Here is a 23,602-nt window from a genome sequence, read left to right as displayed (position 1 = left end):
TTTTATATTTAGCATTTCATACAATTTCTTAGGAAACGCGTATTTAAAAAAATAATTCAAATCATACTAAACCATATGTTATAAAATAAATATTATACTTACATTTCATCTAGTCTTACTTAAAACTTACATTTCATCTAGTCTTACTTAAAACTTACATTTCATCTAGTCTTATTTGAAGAGTTTCATACTTTATTTAATAACAATAGTTGAGATATCAGATTAATTTTGTAAATACACTTTTATCAAATCAGAAAAAAATCGTAATTTGAATAACGATTTGAATTGATATTGACTATAACACTTCAATTTAAAATTTTCAATAACTAAAGCAATAAATACAAAACAATTCAAAGGAGAAATACAAAAAAAAAAATGTACTGCATTTAATATCATATTTTCTAAAAAAAAAAAAAAACTATTGGTTCACTTACTATGTAATTAGAATATTATCAATGTGTAGCACTTACTGTTGGCTTTTAGACATTAGACGAGGAATATGCAAATAAAAAGTGCGTGAACAATTTCTGACCAAAAGCGCTCACTGATTTAGGTGAAAAGTTACAAGATTAGTAGCGCCACAAAAATAAAGATGCTTATATACTGATCACAGTTTATTAATGAGCTATTGGCATAAAGAATTTTATAGTTAAAAAATATTTAAATGCTAAAAACATTGCTTCAGCCCTAAAATTTTTAAATACTGAATTCATTTTCTAGGCCATATTCACTGACGAAGTTTTAGCTGAAAAGAACCAGGTATTGAAAGTCAATGCTCTAAATATTGAGTCACTTTGATCTAGTTTAAGCTCTTTCAAATAATTGAAATTGTCATTCATAGTGAACCACTAGTACTGATAAGGTCAAAAGTTCTAGATATGGTAATAATGTCCTAACCTTCAGGGGCGAAAATGAGGGAAAACGATCTAGACTGAAAGCGAATGACCTGGTAAAGTCTGCTAAGAGAGAAAAAAAATGATAATTAATTAGAACATAACGAGTTTTCCGAGGAGAAAGATGCCACAATTGTCTGGTTTAAACTGGACGACATGCCGTTGGAATCCTCCGAGGTATACCCTTAGAAAATGGGTCTTGTTGCCTAAAAACAACTGCCATAGAAGTTTAAGGAGAAGCAGAGTTGCTTTAGATAAATCTCAGAATTAAGTTCAGTAGATTTTTACGACTTATCTTTGAGATTAAATTAAAGCAATTGTGTCATTACATTATAAAGGTTGTAGCCTTGATTTTAAAAGTTGCTTCGAAGATGTTGTTTTAGGGAGATATTCTCAAAGAAGTCAGATAAGAAATAAGGAGTAAAGAAGATTGGGAATTAATGCCCAAAAAAATCTCTCAGGTTTCCTGTTTATCTATTCAAATTAAAAAAAACACTCTAATTATGTAATACGCTATTTTAAAATTAATTTTTAATGTTTATCTCGAAGTTTCAAGCCTCCGACTTTTATAACTATCGGCTATATCAAATTTCTAGAAATTTTTTTTATCAGAATCTGACTGCAACCACTTAAAAAGTTTTAATAAAATTGGTAAACATTAGGAATTGTAAAAAAGAAAATGTAATTGATAAAGTAATATAAAAATATTAAATGGATTCGAGCATCCAATCCGAAATGTTGCAGCATGGTAATGTTTTAAGATTAATAATAGCAGTTCTTTGAACAGCAAATTTAAGCTTGTTTTAAGTTAATAACACAGCATTAACATGAATGTAAAAAACACATATTAAATAATGTCGCAACGCGCGTGAGTATGCATTCATTTTTTAAAAACAATGTCAGGCATTATTCTAGAATATAATTAAAAATAATTTTAAGTAATTATAATATTTGCAAAAAATTGTACGAAGAAAAATTAATTTTTTATAACTTTAAAGTGGAATAAAAAAGAATTTTATGCAATAATATGATCTGGCGTTATAGAGAAAGAATATATATTGATTATATTTTAATTAAAACTTTAAAAAAGGCCATTCAAATAATTACTTATGACCCAAAATTAAATGTACAACACGTTTAGTACTTCAGTCATTTCATATGGTTTATTAGATTACACGATTTGAAAGATTATTTTCATCATGCTCATCACGATTTAAAGATATTATGCTAGCTTTTAAACATTATAATGTTAAAGAAACAGATGAAATTTTCATCAGCGAAAAATTACAAATTTGAACTATTTATGGAACATCGGATTCGTTATATTGTTTATTTCATTGGTAAAAAACAATTTGAATATTTAAACGTCTTGGAATCTATTGCCAAACTTATAAAAGAGATTTGTGAAAATTCAACGTTAATAACAGAACACTGAACAAATTTTAAAACCCTTTTGCCTTCTGTTGCTCGTAATTGTAAATCTTAATCAATTTAATAATTGATAATTTATATTAAAAGGTATAACAACAAACAATTTCAACAGTTTATTAAATCATATTAATAGAAATGACAAAATTCCATAAAACATGTTAACATGTGCAATCATTTCTATTACTCTTCGTTTGATTTAAATTATTTTTTATCACGAGATTTGATTTCTTCATATTAACGGCAATAAAAACAATCAATGAAATTTGGGAAACAATCAAGAATTCCCCTTTTTAAGAAACAGAATTTTATGAAGCTGAAATGTTGAAACTTAAAAATGTAACGATTCCAGTAAGCTAATTATTTATACAAGTCTTCTTCATCAAGCCATTCAACTAAAAACTATGCATGCGAAAATTTTGCTTGATTTTTCACCCGAAAAATTGAAAACTTTTCCTAATACTTTATTTTATTTTCTTCAGCCACATCTGTTTTGACAATAGAAAAATTGCACCTAATTACCTAGAAAATTATAATTTTAAAAAGTTAGAAGAAGACAAAGTTGGATAATAGAAACAATTTTCAAAGTGAAATTTAGTATCCGCCTGAATTCATGTTTATTTTTATAGGCAATAGTTTCGTTAGAGATACGCTGAAAAAAGAATGTTCAGAAACCCTTTTGTGTATCTCTCAATCTCTAAAGAATAATACGCTATAAATTTATAACTAACTTTTGAAAAGATTAGAGGAGTTTCATGCTTCTAAATTTTAGTTGAAACCTAGAAGACACATCTTTTTTTCGGAATTAAGAAGAAAGAAACAATTTCTTCGAAGTATCTTGTGTTATCTTGTAAGAAGCTATTATTTTATCGCTATTAGAGAAGGGAAAATTGCCAAGAAAAATTTATTCAGTTTTCTGTTTGTTAATCTCGAAAACCTATCTCCTCTAAATTATAATAGAACAATATCTTATCTACTATATATTTCTCAAATTTATTTTTTAATGAACGAATAAAGAAACTCTCCATTTGCAATTCAACTACAAGTATTTCTCCCTTTCCATGCAGATTATTTTTCTAACTTATTGTTCGTATTTTCTAAAAAAGCTTCTTTGGTTTTAGATGGATTGAACTATAGCTGAAGATTTTGCATAAAGATGTATGCATACAATTAATATCTTCTGGTAACAATGGAATGATATCCAATAATCTTAGAATCGGTATTTCATGATATCGATGGCCACATTAGCAAGTTTAAGGCAAGTCTTATTTGTAAAAATGAACTCATACTTATAAATAGTTTCTTTAGTTTGAATTATTCGAAACTTATAAACATTATTTTTAATAATTATTCAATATACATATTCCACGATCATTTTGCCCTCTTTTTACTTTAAATTTATCTAAATGATCCCTAAAACAAACAAAAAATGCTAAGATGCTTAAAAATACTATTTTCACCGTTGAAAAAGAATTCAAACTTCCTTCCTATTACAAGCTATTTAAGTACTCTTCATATAAAAAAATAATTCCAGAAAATAATATATTAATACATAAGAAATAATATATTATATTCATTCCAGAAAATAATATATTAATAATTATTAATCATTCCGAAAAATGCTTTAATTACAATGAATTTAAGAGTTAGCGATTTCCTGTATGTTCAGCAAGGTAAGCTTCAAAAGTAGTAAAAAAACTCATTTGAGTAATTAATGTATCTGTATCTTTTAAAGCAGAAATCATTTTGCACGAGATGTAGGCCAATATCCTGAAGACGACTGCAGAAGAAAGCAGATTTTAGTAATCAATCACGAGTAGGAACTAGAATAGCTAGACAATAAACTAGTTCGAACTGGTTCTGAATTTCAGCATATGAAAGTTCAAATAGAAGAAAAAAACTTATAGCTAGGGGCAAAATTTATTGCTTATCTGAATTAGGATATGTTAAAAAGATTGATTAAAGACTAGAAGAATCATACCATATACATGCGAGATTTGGCAAATTTAGTGAAATTAAATTGACCATTTTATTAAAAGAAAAGGCTCATATTGTTCACTGCCCAAGATAGTAAAATAATTAAAAGCAATGCTGATTTTATTGCTCATTAATAGGTCAATGAGTTTGAATTTATATGTTTTAATCCCTTCGAAATAAATAAATGACATATTCTATGTATTCTTTAAGAATTTTCCATTTAATTTTGGAGAAGGGAAAAAAAGTTGGATATTGGATGGAGAGATGTTTTATTAACTTTGCATTTTTATTGTTTATTATTTAAAATTATTAACAATATTTAAAGTAGCTTAAAAAAATTAAAAACAAAAGAAAAACCATCCAGACATTCGAATTAGCTTGTCAACCATCCCTATTCTGCACAGTTATTAAATAAAAACAAAACAGTAAATATTGCTTTCAACTCCAAGAATTGCAGCCTATTCACTGTTGAAACTCTTTTTTAAATAACTTCTCAAAAATACAGCTGGGACTGTAAAAAAAAATCATAAACAACCCTGTAACCGTCACCTCTAAAACTTCCGTCTCTCAGAATGAAATCATCAGACATAGTGTCACAGTCTCAGTGAGGAATACTGAACTTAAACATCCAATTTGCTTTCTAACTGGAAGACAGTATGTGAAACTCGGGTAATCCTGACATTTCCGTAGGCAAGCCTTTCATCGAACCCATATACCCGAGGAATGTGTTTCAGAGAAGTATCATCCGTTGCTCGGAGCTACTTCTGCCAGAGTGATGAGGAAAACGAGTCCAGTCGTACGCTCCTACGTGCGACCGGAATATGAAGTTGTATGCTAAACGCGGAAGCCTAGAGGGAAGTTCTGTGTCAAGGTTGAGTAAGTCTACTAAAACTAACTTGATTTCTCGATAATAGAAAATATGAGAAATGGATGCTACTTTCGAATGGGAATGACTGGCTGGTTAAGCAGGATTAACGATTTTCAATTGATGACGTGTACTTATTTTATTGAAGATTCAAGAAACACAAGAAAGCTATAATATAATCAAGTTATCACATATTATTGTGAAAGTTGAACATCATTATAAAAATTTGGGATATGAGTATTAATAGTAAATTTGATGCCATTAGGAATATATGCTAGTTTATCCTGCAGAAATTTATAGAATTTAAGAGTTTTAATTATTTCAATTTTATAAAAAATAATACTTTTTTGTGGTAATTAATTCAGGTATGCAGTGTAGCCATAAAGTCTTTCTATTTGAAAGTATCTGCAGCTAAGATTTATAAATGGAATTGGTTTATATATAAAAGTTAATTAATATATAAACCAATGGTGTCTAGACAGGTTAGAAATTAGCAATGCTGCAAAAAAATGTCAAAAGTTTTTCATTTCACCCATATTTAAAGTTTGTTATATATGTATCTTACATGTAATAATTAATAAAAATTGTCCTTCAAAAATGTTTTGGTCTAGATAAAATTTTTGGACTTTAGTCTGGATTTTAGAATATTATCCACATACTTTTTTTTCGAAGAGTAACCATTAGCAAAAGAAAATAAATATTCAATAAAGCAAATATGATTATACCAAGGCACCAAAATCGAAACTAAAACCCAAAATATCCAATTAGAGAAACAGGAAAGAAACTCGAGGTAACGAAAACGAACTTAGGATGGAAGAGAAAAAAAATTATCAATATTCCAAGTTGAGTCTGTTCTCACTGCAGCTTCAGTGCCTTTAAATTCAAAGGCAGAAAAGTGTTGTTGCTTTCTTTTCCTTCATTTCAATTAATTGATTGTGTTCGTTGCCGACCTTCGTGTGTTTCACTACGAATCGCCTCAACCAGCGTTCCTCTGATTAATTTCCGGTTGATCAATTTATTGATTAATTTCCGGTGTTATCTCAAGTTTTAATTTTTTTTTCCATTTTTTATTTTGGTGATTTGACTCTCAAAGTAAGCAAATAGAAATACTCAAGAATACATATCACAAATACTCAAAGTGGTAAAATAAAAAAATTCTGTTAAAAGAAATGTAACCTTTAATAATAAGTCCAGGAGATGAAGCAGCTTTGCAAAACTAAAGGGCGAGCGCCACTTATGTAAACTGAGAGATGCTGATAAAAATTCATCAAAAATATTACCCATTTAATATTTGAGAAAGAAAAGCAAGCTCAGTACAATGCAAATATAACCCTAATGATGATCAATAAATAAATATTTTCAGAGAGTTATTAATTGCATGCTATTCATTTATATATGTGTATTCCGTGACTGTATTTATCTCGAGCATTAACGAAATACTGCAATACTGCGTAATTTGTGAAATATTCCATGCATTCATTCTTATTACTGATTTCAAAGTTTTTCTTTAAAAAAAATCAAAAATTCTGCCATCAGTAATTTTATCAATATTTACATTGCGTGATTTTTTGGGGGGTATTTATTTTCCCATATCTGCTGCATTTAGCTGCTCTATGCAGCCATATTTTCTATAAAATTTCTACATTTCACTTTTCAACCATCACTCTTATTTAAAATACACGATGTAAGTCTTTCTCAGTGGATTCTAGTTAGCAAATCATAGAAAATTGTTTAAATTTTTATTTAATTTTCAAAATTTTTTTTCTTTAATACAAAGAAAATTTGCTGATATTTTCTAAATATCAAAAGCTATTTCATATAAAATTTATATTATTTGATATGAGTTTCTATAAACATTAAAAATTGACATGAATAATCTTTTTGCACGAGATACCGAGATAGTTAAAACGAAATATAATTTTTGTACATGAAATAATTAAAATGAAGAATAGAAATCTATTGTGAAGTGTAACTTGTGTAAAACAATCAAAATCGTATTTTAAAAATAATTTCGTCTCAACTGCATTCATTGTAATCAAAGTTCAATAAAAGTTTAAACTTATAGAAAAATAAAAGAAAATATTCGCTTGAAAATATTAATCTATTTTATATTGCCTCAAATAATAATTCTTAATCATTAAAATGTAAAAAAATGCAAAAATCAGTATGGCTAAAAAAAAAAAGAGGAAATCGAAAATTAAAAATAACAATAACTTTCAAAAATATAAATATGGAGACAATCTTCTAATACAATAGTAAACTTTAAATGAGCTTATAAATGTCATCTAAAAGACAGAAAAATTTACAATGGCATTGTGATGATTATTAAATAATGAAATAAATAAATAATTCATTATCAGTTACATAGTTTACTTTTAATGAGTTACAAAATGAAAGTGGGCAAGCAGTTACTTCACATTAAATATGTACCATTGTAACATTAGCAATATTTTTTGGTGGTTTTTACTAGGATTGCTGAATTGATGGTAGAGGGCATAGGAGGGTTGATTAAAAAAATTTTATAAGCTTAGCAGGCCAAATAAATATATTTATCAAAAAATACAAATTCTGTATTGATAAAATATTAGGATAATAGTAACACTTTGCATCATTTCCGTCTTTTAGATGGCATTTATTAGGTCATTTAAAATTTATTACTGTGATCTGAGATTGTATTTAAGTTTATATCTTAGAAAGCTATTGTTGATTTTTATTTTCGTTTTCCTCTTTGTTTAACTGTACTGATTTATGCGTTCCTTTTTAGATTTTAATGATTGAGAATGTAATTTTATCAAGATCACATCTGTTTCATCATATTTAATTAGCCACTACAACATTTATAAATATCGAGCTTCCGCTTTAATAACATTATACACAAAGACGGCTTCGCGCATTCATAAGTCATAATAATATATACATTCATTACAAAATTTCTAAATTTTATAAAAATGAAACTAAAATTATTATTAACCTACTGTTTGAATTAAAAATGCTTTGAAACGTGAAGAAATATTTAACACTTTATTTAACGAGAAGCCTTATAATGCACACTTTATTTAACGAGAAGCCTTATAATGAACACCTTCTAGCGTTGAAAAATATTTAATTCCGGTACTCTACTGTATTAGAATAAAACAAAATAAAAATGGGGAAGCAGTTACTTCACATTAAATATGCATCATTGTAAATTTTATACAATATTGTTAAAATTAGATTACTATATATTATTTTGTGTCTTATTTTCTTATTTGTAAAAGCTATTACTTGAAAGATGGATAATCATTTTTTTTATCTGATTTCATCTAAAGAAATATTTAAATTGCTACGAATTATGAATAAAAAAGCGTTGTGATTAACTACATTTGAGTTAATGGCAATGGCTTTTGTTATAAAGTAAAACTGAAAATCCTTTATATCTATATCTATACTTATAATAAAGCTCAATGTGTGTGTGTGTGTGTGTGTGTTGGCGCTCTACAAGCCAGACCGTTTGACATACAGCTACCAAATTTGGTACATGTATACCTTGGAGGTTGGGAATGTGCACCTGGGGTTTCTTTTTTAGAATTTTTAATTAGAATTTTAATTATTAATTAAAAACTAACTTTCCCGCCAAAAAAATCTTCCATTATCCCTAGCGCCAAACGAGAAAGGCTTCAGTTTTTTTTTCTCCCAACAGTAATGAGGCTAGGGTTAAAAATTTTCGGCGGATTATTTCAATCGGTTCTGTTTATTTTCTTAATGTTTGATGCATTTAAAATTAAACATTGTTAATGAATCAATCTTTCAGATTCATTCTGAAGTACTTTTGAATTAAAATAAAACAGAATAAAGGAAATTAAAAATTTCTAATCCGCATAGCGTTACCCCAACTGGCGTAGAAAAAATCACGTATTTTCTTTACGTAACCGGCGAAGAAAATTCACGCATGCGCATTCTGTTCTGATTGTTGCCATGACAACGTTATCAACGGATGATTTAAATTATTTTTGGGTTAGTTGCATGCTTTTGTAAGTAAATTGTATTTATGTTAGTTATATATTTTTTGTATATGCTTATAGTTTTAAGTACATCGTTTTTTAAGTAGTTTTTTTAAAACCTGTTTTCAACCGTTTATTTTAAACGATTCGTTTTATTTTTTTAGTGTTTGATGCATTTAAATTTAAACATTGTTAATGAATCGGTCTGCTCATAATGAATCTAAGAAAATTTTGTTGACCAACTCTTGAGATATTACATAAATTAAAAAAGATATTCTTTAGTGCCCATAAAGTTTAAACGCTGAGTGACTCTATTTTCAGTAATCATATTATAAAAAAATGCTTTGTTTCAGTAAAAAATATTATTATTTTAATTGAAGATAAATTCTTTCCACTTTAATTTAAAGCATAAATTCTGCGGGTGCTAACAGAAAAGGAGAGAGATACATATTACGTTATGACTGAAGGCCTTTATAATATTATGAATGAATTATATGATAATCAAAATTTGAAGTTTTAAAATATTTTGATGAAGAAGCTATTAAAGTAGAAATTGCATAAAATATTTAATTATTAAAATTTTAACGAACATTAAGATTGGCGAACCGGCTGGTCGCCAAAGGCGGCTAGTATATATATAAATAAGATGTCATTATTTTTCTGTTAAAAGCATCATAGCTTTTAAAACATCTGATTATTTACTTCTTTTCCAATTAAAATAATTTATTAGTAAAATTTTAAATGTTATTCTTTAATTTCTTGATCCTAAATTTTATATAAATAATTAAGAGGCTTATTACAATCGTATTTTTTTAACAGGTTTTATGTCTTTTTAGTAAAGATTTATATCCGTGACAGATATCAGCTCTAACCAAGAAAAATAGCCTCTTTGATTTAAATAATCTATTTTTTTTAATCAATAAGATTCTGAAGAGCTATTCAATTAGATTTTTTCATTTATTTTTCTAAGAAATAACTATCATGACATAATATTCATCTCTATTTAAATACAGCCTAAATATCATCTTGAATTAATGATGGGGAAATTTATAGCCAAAAAAATAAAATTTCTCTATATAAAATTGAATGTCTGTTTTGATTATATGTTTGAACCTTAGATAATTCCACAAAATTCAGCTTACATCTTCTTTTGGACCTAGAGGGATTAACGACACTATAAAAAAATTGCTACCCTCCCCCTCCTTCCTTAAAACAGAGAAACGGTGGTAGAATGATTTCAAGTTTTTCTGTCGTAACTTTGGAACATACCGTTCTCCCAAAAATATTTTTACACCATTTTAAACTTTAATAAATTAGCTATCCAATATCATAATTTAGATTTTTTACTGACCATATTTCTTGTATGGTTATTTTTATAACTTTTAAGTAATTTTTCAAAATTTATTTAAATATAATTAATAGCAGTTACTTTTTCCATTAAAATAATAATCCTATTTTACTAATTAAATTAAATTTATTAATTAAAGCAAATCCTAAAATCAATTCCTTTTCTTCAGGCATTTTAACTTTTACTTTTGAGTACCTTTAATATATTTATGAAAAAATTTATAAGTACTTTTAAAATTGTCACAATTTTGTGTGCTGTTCAGTTTCTTCGTTTTGCTCTTTAATTATTTCAAATATATTGATGTTAGACGAAGATCTGGGTGCCAAAGGTGGCTAATATGTTTTATAAAATATCAGGAAGGACATTTTCTCTCCCAGCTAAATAAACTACAATCTACTCTAATAGAAAAAAAAAAGTTAGAACAATAACATAGCAATAATTCAATTTTTTTTTTGTGAGCCATTTTAAATATTTATTTTGAAATTGTAACTCCATTCTGAAAAGGTACTTGAAGCAAACGGGTTTCCATTGATATCATTCCAACTGCCCTACACTTTTAATTCAAACAAAACTGAAACACCTAATTAGGTTGAAACGTTTTCTTTAAAAAATAACTGTTGTAGGTGAAATTGGCTATTCTTGAAAAGTAGGTTCACGGTCATTGTCAAATTTTATTCAACTAAACTCTAACTTATTTATTTATTTTTATTTCGCCATTACGTCTTTCCACGTGCTTCGACATTTCTGTTGATTTGAATTGAGATTTTGAAGCCTTCCTCTTTCTCTTGCTCTTTTTTTTTATGTCGTTCTAATCGTTTATTTGGGTTACAATTAATTTCAGAATAATTTATATCAAATGTTGTTTTCATCAATAGCTTGAAATAATTTTATTGTTTTATTATATAAATAAACACTGATTCTCTGATCATAGAATGGAATTTATATTCATTAAATTCTTTCTTGTGTACGAATTATGAATATTTGATATAATTAGTTGTATCGTGAGTAAAAATAATTCCGCATAACTCGTTCCAAAATCGCAGCATTTTTATAAAGGCCATATATTGAAATCTTTTTACTGACTACAGAATTTGCTATTTAATAGAATTAAGATAAAAAACATAGTTAATGAGCAGAAATCATTTTAATTTAAAAACTTATCAGTTTTTAAAAAGTCATTGTTTAAATGTTAAAATAAATATTTTTTAAAAAAAATTCGAATTAATACATCACATATTTATTACATAGCAACAAAAATTGCTGAAAATACATTAAAAAAGAAAATTCGTGCAATGAATTGTTAAACTAAATATTTTCTATAAAAAAATAGATTTGAACAAAAAAAAAACATTAATTAAAATTTTTATTGCCGATTATTCTAGCACTAATACATTAGTGAAAATTTAAATGACTATGCACTTACCAAATAAGGAAAATTGTAGCAGTGGAAAAATAATGTTGAAGCACAAAAATTAATTTATCCATTTTATAAGAATAAAAAGTTTAAGAAAATTCATAACTAATCCTTTGCAAAAAGCAAATAATTTAATTCTTTGTAATATAAATCAAAATCGTCTGCAAAATTTTAAATATCATTCTGTTGCTATTTTGTCTATTTTTTGTCGTAAGTTTAAATTACCGTTTGGAAAAAAAGGAAAATGGAATTGAATCATAATATTTAAATAAATTTAATATTTATTCAGTTAGTTTTTATATTATGCTATTAAAAAAGTCATTGCAAACGATTTGCACATTTATTTATTTTATCCAAATTTAATTTTCATTTAATGGCATCAATGGATGCTTAAATAAACATTTTCGAATTTTCTTTAAGCTTCAAAGAGTATAAATTGACGATCTGCAGCTTTATTTTATAGTTTTATTCTTTAAAAGTAGAAATGCCTTTTCAATTTCTTTAAAAATGTCTTCAGTTGTTTAAAGCAGGATTTATAGTTAAATAAACATTGTCTAAAGCTCAGAAGAGGAATTTACTGTTCATTCTGCATGATATTAAAGGAAATTATACGAATAAATTTGACAGCAGTGCTGATGCAAAAGAAGAAAATAATAAATCGTTTTTTAATAAAAGTTCCATAATTGAAGAAAAGGTAGGAATTATTACGTTGTATTTAGCTTTATACTAATTTATTTCTGATTGGTAAAAATGTTACAAACGTATATTTGCGTCAAATTTAGGAAATCGCTATAATTTTAGCAAATGTTACAAAGCTATATCAATACATTTTATAAGCATAAATTTTTAAAACATTGTTCTTTGCGATGATTTTATATATTTGAGACAAAATTAACAAAAATTTAAAGAATAATTGTAGATGAGAAGGAATTTGATAAATGAAAGCTAATAAAATACTATTTCCCTATATTTAATAATACAATTTCACGTATATATATAGATAATATGCTGCAGAAAATAATTTAATTCTAAAATATACATATTTTTTTTAATTTCAAGCTATTTCCTGGTAACTTTTTTAATGCAGTCTATAATGATGTAAATTTCAATTTCTGAAACTTCACCATATGAACAAAATTATTTGTGAAAATAGTTCTCTTTTAATGCTGCATATTAAATTATTAATTTTTGCATTGTGCAAATTTTATAGATTCTGAAGTCGAAAAAATTTCCCGCAAAGTAAACTCAATTGGATACTGTAAAGTAAATTGAATTGGATACTGTACAAGAAAGCTAATATTTATGAAACAGTGATCTTATTTTTATTTAATAAAGTAATTGAAAAAACTATTTATCAAATCCAATATTTTTTTTAATGAATACCATCAATTGAAGCAGCAGAAAATTTCTCACAAAGTATACGAAAGAGGAATTTATAACTTCGCAGTTAAAAAAGACCTAAACTTTAAAAAAAAAAAAAATTCCTAACTTTGCTTATGAAATAGAGTGTTGGTTAGAAAGGCATTAGGTACGAATAAATTTGGTATAAATGTTTTTAAAAAACATTTTGATTAAAAAGCATTTCTAATTGAAAAATTAACTTGCTTTTATCTCATTTTCTATTGATCATCAGTATCCTTTGTAAGGCTTCAAAATGAGAGAAAATGCTCAAAACTGTGAAGCTGGTGAAAATATCACGCTGAATTGTAGTGATGTTGAATTTACCACGAATTTAGTTACAGATTCGATTTTTTTTTAAAATTATTTTTAACGTTTGGAAAATTGAATAAAAAATTTGAGATTTAGCATTCTCAAAAAATATAGAATTATTTTTTAAGACATCATTTTATTAACTTATAATTATACTCTCTCTCTCTCTTTCTCTCTCACTCACATATATATACATTCTATACTTAATAGAAAAACTTTAGTTGTAATATGAATTAAGATATGACCCAAAAACTTTTATCTAAATGCATGTTGCGAATATTTATTTATCCCATATTAATTAATGCTTCATTTCTAAGATTCCATTAGCAGAAAATGCATATTATATTGTATAATAATAACTTATAAAACATAATTTAAAATAAGTATAATATTAAATTTTAGTTTCATATATTGGATTTTATTGAGTTGTTTGGGTATTACAAATATCATAAGTCGGAGCTTTATTATTTTATAGATGCTAATATATGCTTTTATTTCTTAATTATAATTTTTTTTTCTATGCAACATCGTTTTATGCAAAACAATACTTATATTATGACTTCCAATGCATTTGTGTTAATTAAAAATTTAAGGAAAGAACCCTTGCATTATTGTTCCCTTTTATTTTGAAAATAACTCAAAACTATCAAAAAAATACAGTTTCCTAATATTTTTCGAAAAGAATTGTCGCGCAAACCAATATGGGTAATGAGAACAAGTTATTTAAAAAGTAGTCGAAGTTGGTGCAAACAATTTTTTCGTCTGGGAATATTCTTTTCCCTTTTATTTGTTTGTGTAGAGCACTTACCATGAGAACACAAATAGCCTGAGGTAATAGTTGAATCATTTAATCTTCCACAGTCAAAAAATGGTTTAATCGTCATGCCACAAACAAGAAAAACTCTTGTGGCAAATAGAGCATTAATTGAGAAATTTTACTTAAGGCCATTTTGAAAATGATAAAATAAGTTTATTTCTCCGGCGTGTACTTTGAACTTCCCATTTCCCATCTTGCAATGAAAAGTTATAATCTATGACTTTAACAATCTTTTGACAGCACGATATACTTCAGGGCATTAACACAGTTTGCAAAGGTAAGCAGAATGAAAAGTTGCAGATTTTTTTAAAAAGAAAGTGAATGTGATATTCGTAGGGATTAAATTCAAATATTTGAATCTTAGAAAATGCATGACATATGGCTACTAATAAACAATTGAAACGTCGCATCGGTAGTTACAATTAAATATAAACAACATTTAAAAAGCAAAATTGAATTTAGTTATAATTTAAAACATGTTCAAAAAAAATTTAAAGGAATTAATTTTTTTTAAATCTAATTTTTATCGAAGCAAATATAGTTATACATATGAATGTAACCCACTAACATTAAACAAACGGAATGGTCTACATGAAACTTTATCGCGTACTACCCTACAAAGATCTTATCCCCACCTCCTCACACATAAAATCATGGACCTCGGGAAAGATAGCAAATGCCTTTCATGGCCTTGATGAACAATTGTTACGAAATATAGATATTTGGCATGAATTTAACATTTTTTTATTGAATCTTTTATATGAATATGTATTTTGAACGCTTTTTTGCCGCCCGAGTGAAATCAAAATTTGACACTTAATTACAGTTGTAGTCACAAACTACTGAATTTCATTGATTTAAGTCATCCTGTTTATGTGTTATTTATTGCGTTTACATGCTTGCGAAAGAATAGACCGGCAGACGGTCAACCCTTATTCAGATTTGATTTAAATTTTTATAAGAACCTATATTTTTACATGCCAAATCTGTACCAAATTTTATCTTCCTAGCTTTTTGGCTTTGAAACTATAGAGTTGATTTATAATCGAACAGCTAGGCAAACTTCCTATGAATATATTTCTCTAAAAGTCTGATATGTATCTATAAATTTGATTGTAAGTCCACATACCGAATTCCATTTCCCTAACTTAGTGTTTTGAGACATTGTATTTACAGACAGACATAATGGGGTCGGGGAGATGTGCTTTTCTAATTCAGCCAAGTCCGAAACGTGGAGATTCATCACAATCTCAATATCGAATTCTTTTTACGAATATTGAGTTCGTATAGAGATATTCGTATACGAATATTGAGTTCGTATAGAGTTCGTATGTGTGAAAGTAAAAAGATTTATTTTCATTTTCTTGCAAATGGGGGGAAAATATTGCAATGCACAGAACTTTTCTCAATAATTTGTAGGATGATGTCTTTGGAATGAGGAATCGAGAACTTTATCGTTAAATATAGCTAAATACAGATGATGGAATAGGATATAAAATATAACGAAACTTGTAAGATAGACATAATCAGTTCTACGGCAGATTAAAATACATTATGTACATGATAAATTATCTTTTTTTCCACATGCTAATTTTTGATCTATAATTTATTAAATATCCAGTATTCAAACAATTTTTTAAATCTTAATATCAGCAAGCAATCAAAATAATACTTTATTCTGTTTTTCTCATATTCCGAAAGCTCTTGTATCCCTTGATATAACAAAGATACAAGTTCTGATATTAATACATATTTATATCCTTACCATTACCGTTAAAGTATTTCATTTTATTAGTGAATGTACATACTGTGCAAAATAATATAAGAATGATTTCCTTTTGCTTCTGTTCAAATTTGACGAGACAATTTTATTCTTTTGAAAACTGAATTTACATGTATATATTTCAAGATTACATCTTGTAGTAATAATAAGAGTTCTGATTTTAGAGAAACAACAAAACTAATTTACTATAAAATTCTAATTTTATAACTACAATGAAATAAAGATCAGGTCATTTCCGCAAATTTTTGCCTCAAAACTATGCAAGTTCCGGTAATACCGCATTAGTAATCACAACAGCAAGACGAAAGAAACCGACCGTCACGCGGCACGCAGACCCACATTTCTTTTTATTTATTTTTTATTCGTAAAGCTATTTTATCCTAAAACAGCATACGAATGAGAATAATTGCGTCTTTTTTATGACTTATAACTTAAATATTAGTATTCAGTTTCCAACTTTTCACACAACATACATTCAGCTAATTAAGTTGTAGGTAAAGAAATTGCAACTGATAATAGTTGTATCCTTTTGCTGCATTCTGGTTTCAGTTAAATGGCTCCATACCCTTATTTTAAGGGCTATTTCTCTTAGAGATATTGGAAGTTCAAGTAAGTGGAAACTTCTTCGCGTGATTTCTTAGAACTTGAGATATGAGGGGCGCAGTTCGGGGTCTACGAGAAAAATCGACCGCGGTCATTGAACATCAAGAATACCATTGAAAGAGGAAGCACTTCAGCAAGTTATGCAATAGATGAAAACAAAAAAAATGAAAAATAAACTGAAGTGGAGAGTTGTATAAAGCTACCTTACCAATAAGAATAAAATGATTCCATACGGGCAATATAGTTGCTAAAATAGAATTTTTTTATTATTATTTTCCTCGCTTTGTTGCTAATACTCATTTTTCATCAATACTTAACTAGAATTTGACCTATTGGACAAGTTTTATTTTATTCAGCCCCCTTGAGCATAACTTTACTAATCTATTCTAAAGCATCATACTTTGCGCTATTTATTTTAAAAAAGATTACACCAAGAAAGATTTAAAAAGTTCAAAATTTACTGTCATTTTTTTTTTCTCCTGAATCATTGTTCCAAAAATATATTTTGAAATTTCATCCTGCCCTTAAATAAATGTTAATAAATTTCGATCACCTTTAGGGAATAAATATAATTTCTTTGTATTTACAGATCTATATTCATTATAGTGAACTTCAAATTTTGTCAAGGATTATTTCATCCTAGTGGCTGATATTTTTAGTTGAAATATTAAACATAATTTGCTAACTTTATTACCGCTACATATCTCCATTTATTCTTAATAGTAATCACACCTCACAAAATAATAGTGAGATGTTTCAAATTTGAAAAAACACGAGCATGAATTCGAATAGGAGTTTAAAATTATTTTTAAATAGATAAAAGAATGAAATCTAATTCTTTACAAACTTTAATTCTAACTTTGAATTCTTTTTAAAGTTACCAGATGGTTGCTAAAGATAGAAATCTCACTTTGAAAAGAATTACACAAAAAAGATACTTATGCGCTAAAGAAAATCTCGTACATGAAATTTACGTACTTTCGATGCAATCGAGATTCGAACTCAAATTAAAATCAAGACACTACTTCCAATGTCAGTTTCTGTAAAACAATATGGATTAGTTTTATTAACGTATCGCTTTGACTATGAGGACTGCTTACGAGGGTCTCGTAATTTTAATTATATCACGAGAACGACACTTGAACCGGTACTCCCTTTCCAAACTTCCTCTCCGCAGTAGTGGGACAATGTTTAACCCTCAGCGTCAGATTTAACAAGTCCACATACATGGCGAATCTTTGTGAACTCAAGTTTCCACCTTGAAATTATTCAATTTTGAAGCAGACTTCATTACCAACTAACACTATATCTCCGGGAAACTAATGAATTTTGTCAAAAAAATTAAATAATTTTTACATTCTCTTAACTTTTGATTTCATTTAGAATGTATTTAGATAAGCAACCAAAAAAAAATTATTAATTTCTACTCTAATAAGATTTCTACACAATCGGATTTATAAAAGCAATTGCTGAAAAAAATTATGAAATAAAAAATGTTTCGAATTACTATAAAGTATTGATTTGTACCATGATTTTATTCAATTATTAATCTTTATTGCTTTTTTATTTCGTTAGTACAAAAAACACCGTAAAATTTTTAATTTCAATCATAAAACTATTCAAAAAGAAAAGATGATATAAAAAAATTAGATCAGTTTGTTCCATAATTTTCTTCTATGTATTTGTTCATCACACACTATTTTATAAATAATAAACCAACCATTCTTCTGCTATTCTTTTCAAAGGATGAGGTCTTTTCTAAATTTAATAATATATCTCACAATAAAGGCATGAAAATAATAACAATGTACTAAACTAACAGCACCCTGGAGTAAAACCATATAACTTTATTTTATCATTAAGGCTCGAAATAAGAGGCTCTTTTCCGAAATTTAGATAAATTGCCAAGGTGAAGATGATACGCGAACCTTTGACATCCGAAAGAAGAATTCTCAGGTTTAGTGTATCGCATAGTTTCTTTGATCGTCTTCATGGCCTACTTCGAACGTGACCTTCTCTCACAGGGGGCATTCTGTTTTGGGCAAAATCTAACCCCTTTCTCTCCTAACCTGAATGCAGGAATGGTAAAATTATAAATTATTCACAGGTCACGTATCAAGGAGAAATGTTTTTTTTTTTTTGAATTGCAGACAAGCAGTAGAGAAAAAAAAATCATACGCTAAAAAAAATTCATTTGGGATGGATAAACAAGGCAGATGTAAACAAAATGTTTCGTAAGTGAAATGTTTTGTTTCAATTCAATGCCACTTTAAGAAAAGTCTTATATTTAAAATCATTTAAAATTAATTTAAATCTTTTGAGAAATATTTTTACTTGATTTCAACATAAAATTGTTTACAGGTAAAAAATAACTGATTCTGAAATGAGAGTAAATATTTCAATATGCATTGGAAATAAAATGAATAATAAAACGCTGATTAAAAATGTTCTGATTAAGAAACAATCAACAAATTATCTATTGATGAATGGAATCAATTCTTTCATACATTATAAAGGAAAAGCGAGTCCAGAAATTTGAATTTTGAATTTACAGTACATCATACTGTTGCTGCTCATCATGTTAGAACAGTTCTTCTACTCTGAAATAATTGCTTTCTTTTATTTTATTTCATTCATTTATTTTGCTGCTACATTTGCTTTCGGTAATTTGATTCTAATTCTTGAATTTAATAAGGTGGCTTTGATTTTTTATATACTATTATCATTAGTTTTGAATAATTCTACTATATATTAAAACCGCTATTTCTTCTTTATTCTAAATATTTTTGTAATCCTTCGAATTTTTATTTCGTTAATTTCGTCATTGCCTTATTTAATTCATTTAACTTTTTATTTATTATATTGGTCTTTTGACCATTAGATTATTTTTTTTAAAAAATTTTATGGATATTTTTGTAAGTTCGAAAATCTTTTTGTCTTTGAAAACGTAGCATGATTTGAGTTTAAAAACGTTTATTCATTTCATATGCTTTTAATAATTCTGAATTCTTGAAAAAAATTTGAACAATATTTTAGGACGAAAGAGAGCCGTTTTCTTTTACCTTTTGTTTTCTAAATATTTAAAAAATATTATTCTTTGTACAGAAATTACTATTACTTGTTTCGGTAAACATCAGATTTATTTTTTATTGCAAATTTCTGTGTTTGAAAGTAAAACAAAAATTATATTTTTTACAAAACACATTTTCATTTTATCTTGTTTTTAAAAGAAAACTTTCTTTGATAAATTAAAGAGGGTTCTTATTTCTTTTCAACGATTGTAAATTATATTATTGTAACAAAATTGCCTTAATCTTTTAAAAAATATATACTTGGTTCCATGATGTTAATCATGTTTCGAATGTAATTCAATTTTAGAATTATTTTGAATGTGTTGTGAAGGAAAATTTCTTTAATCTTTCTGTCTTGTTTAAAGAAAAATTGACTTTAAATTTTACCATTTATTAAATAAATTTTTTATAGAAATTTTACACGGATTTTCTGAAATAAATTTAATTAAATCTTATTTTATTAGAGTTATATTAATTATAAGGAAAAAGTGTATAGAAGTTTCAAAGTCCATCTATCTTTCTCTATACGTGAAATAACTTATAATTTAAATAAACAAATTATTAATATTATTCTTAACAGAGAAGTGTTATTTTAGGAATAAAAATAAAATTTTATAAAATAAGCCAGAATATTAGCTTCTGGAAAAAAATAATAAAATTATTATTAACTAAAAAGGAGATTAAATTTTAATACATAAAGGCATCTTACAAAAAAATTAAGCGCAATTAATTGCAGAATAATGCATTTAAAATTAGTATCTTTATTTTCGTTGTTTTAATTCAATTAATTTTACTTTTTATTGAAAGCAAAATCTTGAAATAGTATGAGGATAGACATTATATTGAATTCAATTGCAATTTTTTTCGTAACATTTCATAAGCATTTTGTGCTTTTTTTAAAAAAATTAACGACGTTTGCGTACATTGAAATCATAGCTAAATTACTCATCTATATATCTAAATATGGACAATATCAAATTATTTACGAATATGCTCAAAGGAAAGAACAATTTGTGAAAGTGCCCTAATATTTCTTGCAGTTGAATTGTTATTTTAAATTTATTCCAGTGTTCTTCATTTTGGTTCTTTATTAAAAACGACAATAAAAAATTCAATCAAAATTTTTTTTAAATCACTGCAACTATTTTTGATGCTGCGTTGATGAATGGCAGATAACAGAAGAAATAAGCAACATCTAATAGAAAAACCAATAAACTTTTCAACTTTGAATACATTTCTTTAAAGGTATATAAAATCGTTACGAAAGTTGTGCATATTTAAGTCAAATAGTTTCATCTGGCAGTTTCATATTTAGTTGACTATAGAAGTAGTTATACATCAAGTTAAAAGAATTAAGATTCGTTAAAAAATATTCTTTAAAATCAGAGCAAAATAAGAAATATTTTTTCCACAAGAATTTAAAAAATATATGAGTATAGATGTTTTTAAGCAGCTAGTATAAGTTATATTTTTCAGACCAATTCTAAAGGTTGTAATGAAGTCTTTTTCAATTTGTATATAAACTTAAAAAAAAAAGTTGAACTATCACTTCAAATATAGAAATAAATTAACCCATTCATTTAATTAATTCAGTTCAATTATAGCGCATTAATTAATTCAGTTCATTTATCACTTTTTTAAAGTGTTTTGTCTAATTTATCTTTTTTAGTTCATTTTAGTTTAAATTACCAATAAGATTAAAGGAGTTCCTTTTAACTGATACACGAGTTCATAAATGGGTCATTAATCGTATTTCCTAAAGAAGAGCAACAAAATTTGAAATTTTTTTTATTTTTTTCCCTTTATTTATTTCAGCAATAGACATATACTTCTTTTTCTAAATTCCATAGTTAAAATTTCTTTTAATAGTAATACAAAATATTAACAATAATGTTTTGTAAAAGAACTCATTAGATTTTTTAATATTTTTTTTCTTAAATTTTGTTAGAATAAAAAATAATAGTTCAATCAGCTCCAATGTTAAAGTATATATTACATTACTTCATGTTTTTGACTGAGAACTCTTAAATTTATTATTTACCTATAATAAAAAATATGCCTGATTATTTAATTACAAAGCATTACTGTTTTTCGTAGAATTTAAATTTTTAACAAGCTTAATGAATGTATCTCGTATTTTGAGTGTAATATTAGTATTTTGTATAAAAATAAAAAAGGAAATCTAAATATAGCAATGACATAAAATTAAAAGCATCTAAGAAAATATTTTGTTAATGTTACATAAATAATTTGAAATTTGCAATATTATTCTAGCTATAGAAGCTATATAAAAATAAAATCTGTTTCATGTTTGAAATTCTTCCATCTCATATCTACCTTTTTAAGATACTTAAATATCATTTCAATGAAGAAAGGAGTTAAGAATTTTTTTTTTTTCTTTCTATGCGTCGTTTTCTTAAACTAATGAAATGAAAATCATTTATACAAATTTATGTTGAGTATATTCCACAACAGAAGCACAATTGCACAAATACAATGCAAGGTTAAATTACTTTTTTTTATAATTTTTTTCCCTTCAACTATCGAAGTATTTTCGTCAGAATTAAAGAATATCAAATTACAGAGTTATTAATATTATATAGTAAAATATAATTCTTATTTAATGTAAAAACTATCTGAGAGAACAAATGTTAGAAATCTGAATTAACCATTCAAAAAAATCTATGACACTTAATTTGCAGTATATATTAATGTAAAATATCTGTGTTATGAAAATATATTATATTTTTGGGCAATTTTAACGACTGTTTTTTTAATAAAAAATTAAATATCACTTTTATATTTTAAATAATGTTTTTAATAAATTTGTTTTTAGCTTCAACCTTAAAATAAGCATTGTCGAGTCAATAGATTCTTTTTCTGCCAATGTTACGAATACTAAAAACTGTTAAGGTTTTATCATGTACAGAAATGAAATTTCCAATAACTATTTAACACATCAAAGAATGAGTGTATTTTGATGAAAATAAGTGATTCCAGTATATAATTTCAACTCTAATTAGCTGGCAAATTTAAGACCATTAAAGCCAAAACAATAAAATTTTACTTACCAACTATGTAATCATATTCAGAGTCTACTTTATCAGTCGAAATTGGCACTAAATATTCCGATCCGAACACATAGAGCAACGTTGCCAGAGGCACCAGCGCCGGTAAGATGGGGGTAACATCCGGCATATTGTGATGTTGTCCACCCACCAGAAACAAAACAACAGACTTAAAAATCTACAACTGTAAGTCCAGTTACTGATATCATCCAAGTCCATGCGCACTATCAGATGGTAGACGAGTCGACAATCCTCCACGTGTTACCATCCTCGTCTGGAGATACACTGGATGAACGCCTCAAGTGAATGAGCAAGGGAACTGCAGTACTACGTGAGATGTTACTCGCTTCGAATCTGATCTTATTTTGAACAGGTAGTTTGAGAGGCCCGCTTCTTCCCCTTGAACTTGACCGAGTCTTCCTTTTCCTACGTGTGACTGGGCCGTCGACCGGTTTCAAGTGACGTAACACATGGTGAAGAGTGAGGGTTGATGATGTGGTTGATGAACGTCATCATAAAGACAGTAGACTTCGTTGGTAAAGGATGAAAGCAGCAGTCTCGGTGCAGCAGTCGATTCTGCAGGTGGTCTCGGTTTCTGCATGCAGAGAGAGCCCCGGGAGGAAGGTGTACTGTCCTGCTAAGCTA

The 23,602-nt window shown here is 26.9% G+C and overlaps 1 protein-coding gene across 1 annotated transcript in view; it reads right to left on the bottom strand.

The window, feature by feature from the left end:
* The window catches only part of LOC129969378 (glucose dehydrogenase [FAD, quinone]-like), a 107,784-nt gene extending 84,480 nt beyond the window's left edge, over nt 1-23,304 (bottom strand). The window contains exon 1 of the mRNA XM_056083932.1: nt 22,961-23,304. Within this exon, the coding sequence (XP_055939907.1) occupies nt 22,961-23,087 (127 nt within the window). The 5' untranslated portion in view covers nt 23,088-23,304. The remainder of the gene's footprint in view (nt 1-22,960) is intronic.
* Nucleotides 23,305-23,602: the final 298 nt, after the last annotated feature.

This window comes from Argiope bruennichi, chromosome 5 (assembly GCF_947563725.1).
Source record: "Argiope bruennichi chromosome 5, qqArgBrue1.1, whole genome shotgun sequence".
Classification (NCBI taxonomy): domain Eukaryota; kingdom Metazoa; phylum Arthropoda; class Arachnida; order Araneae; family Araneidae; genus Argiope; species Argiope bruennichi.
This window is presented reverse-complemented; position numbering and strand designations above follow the sequence as displayed.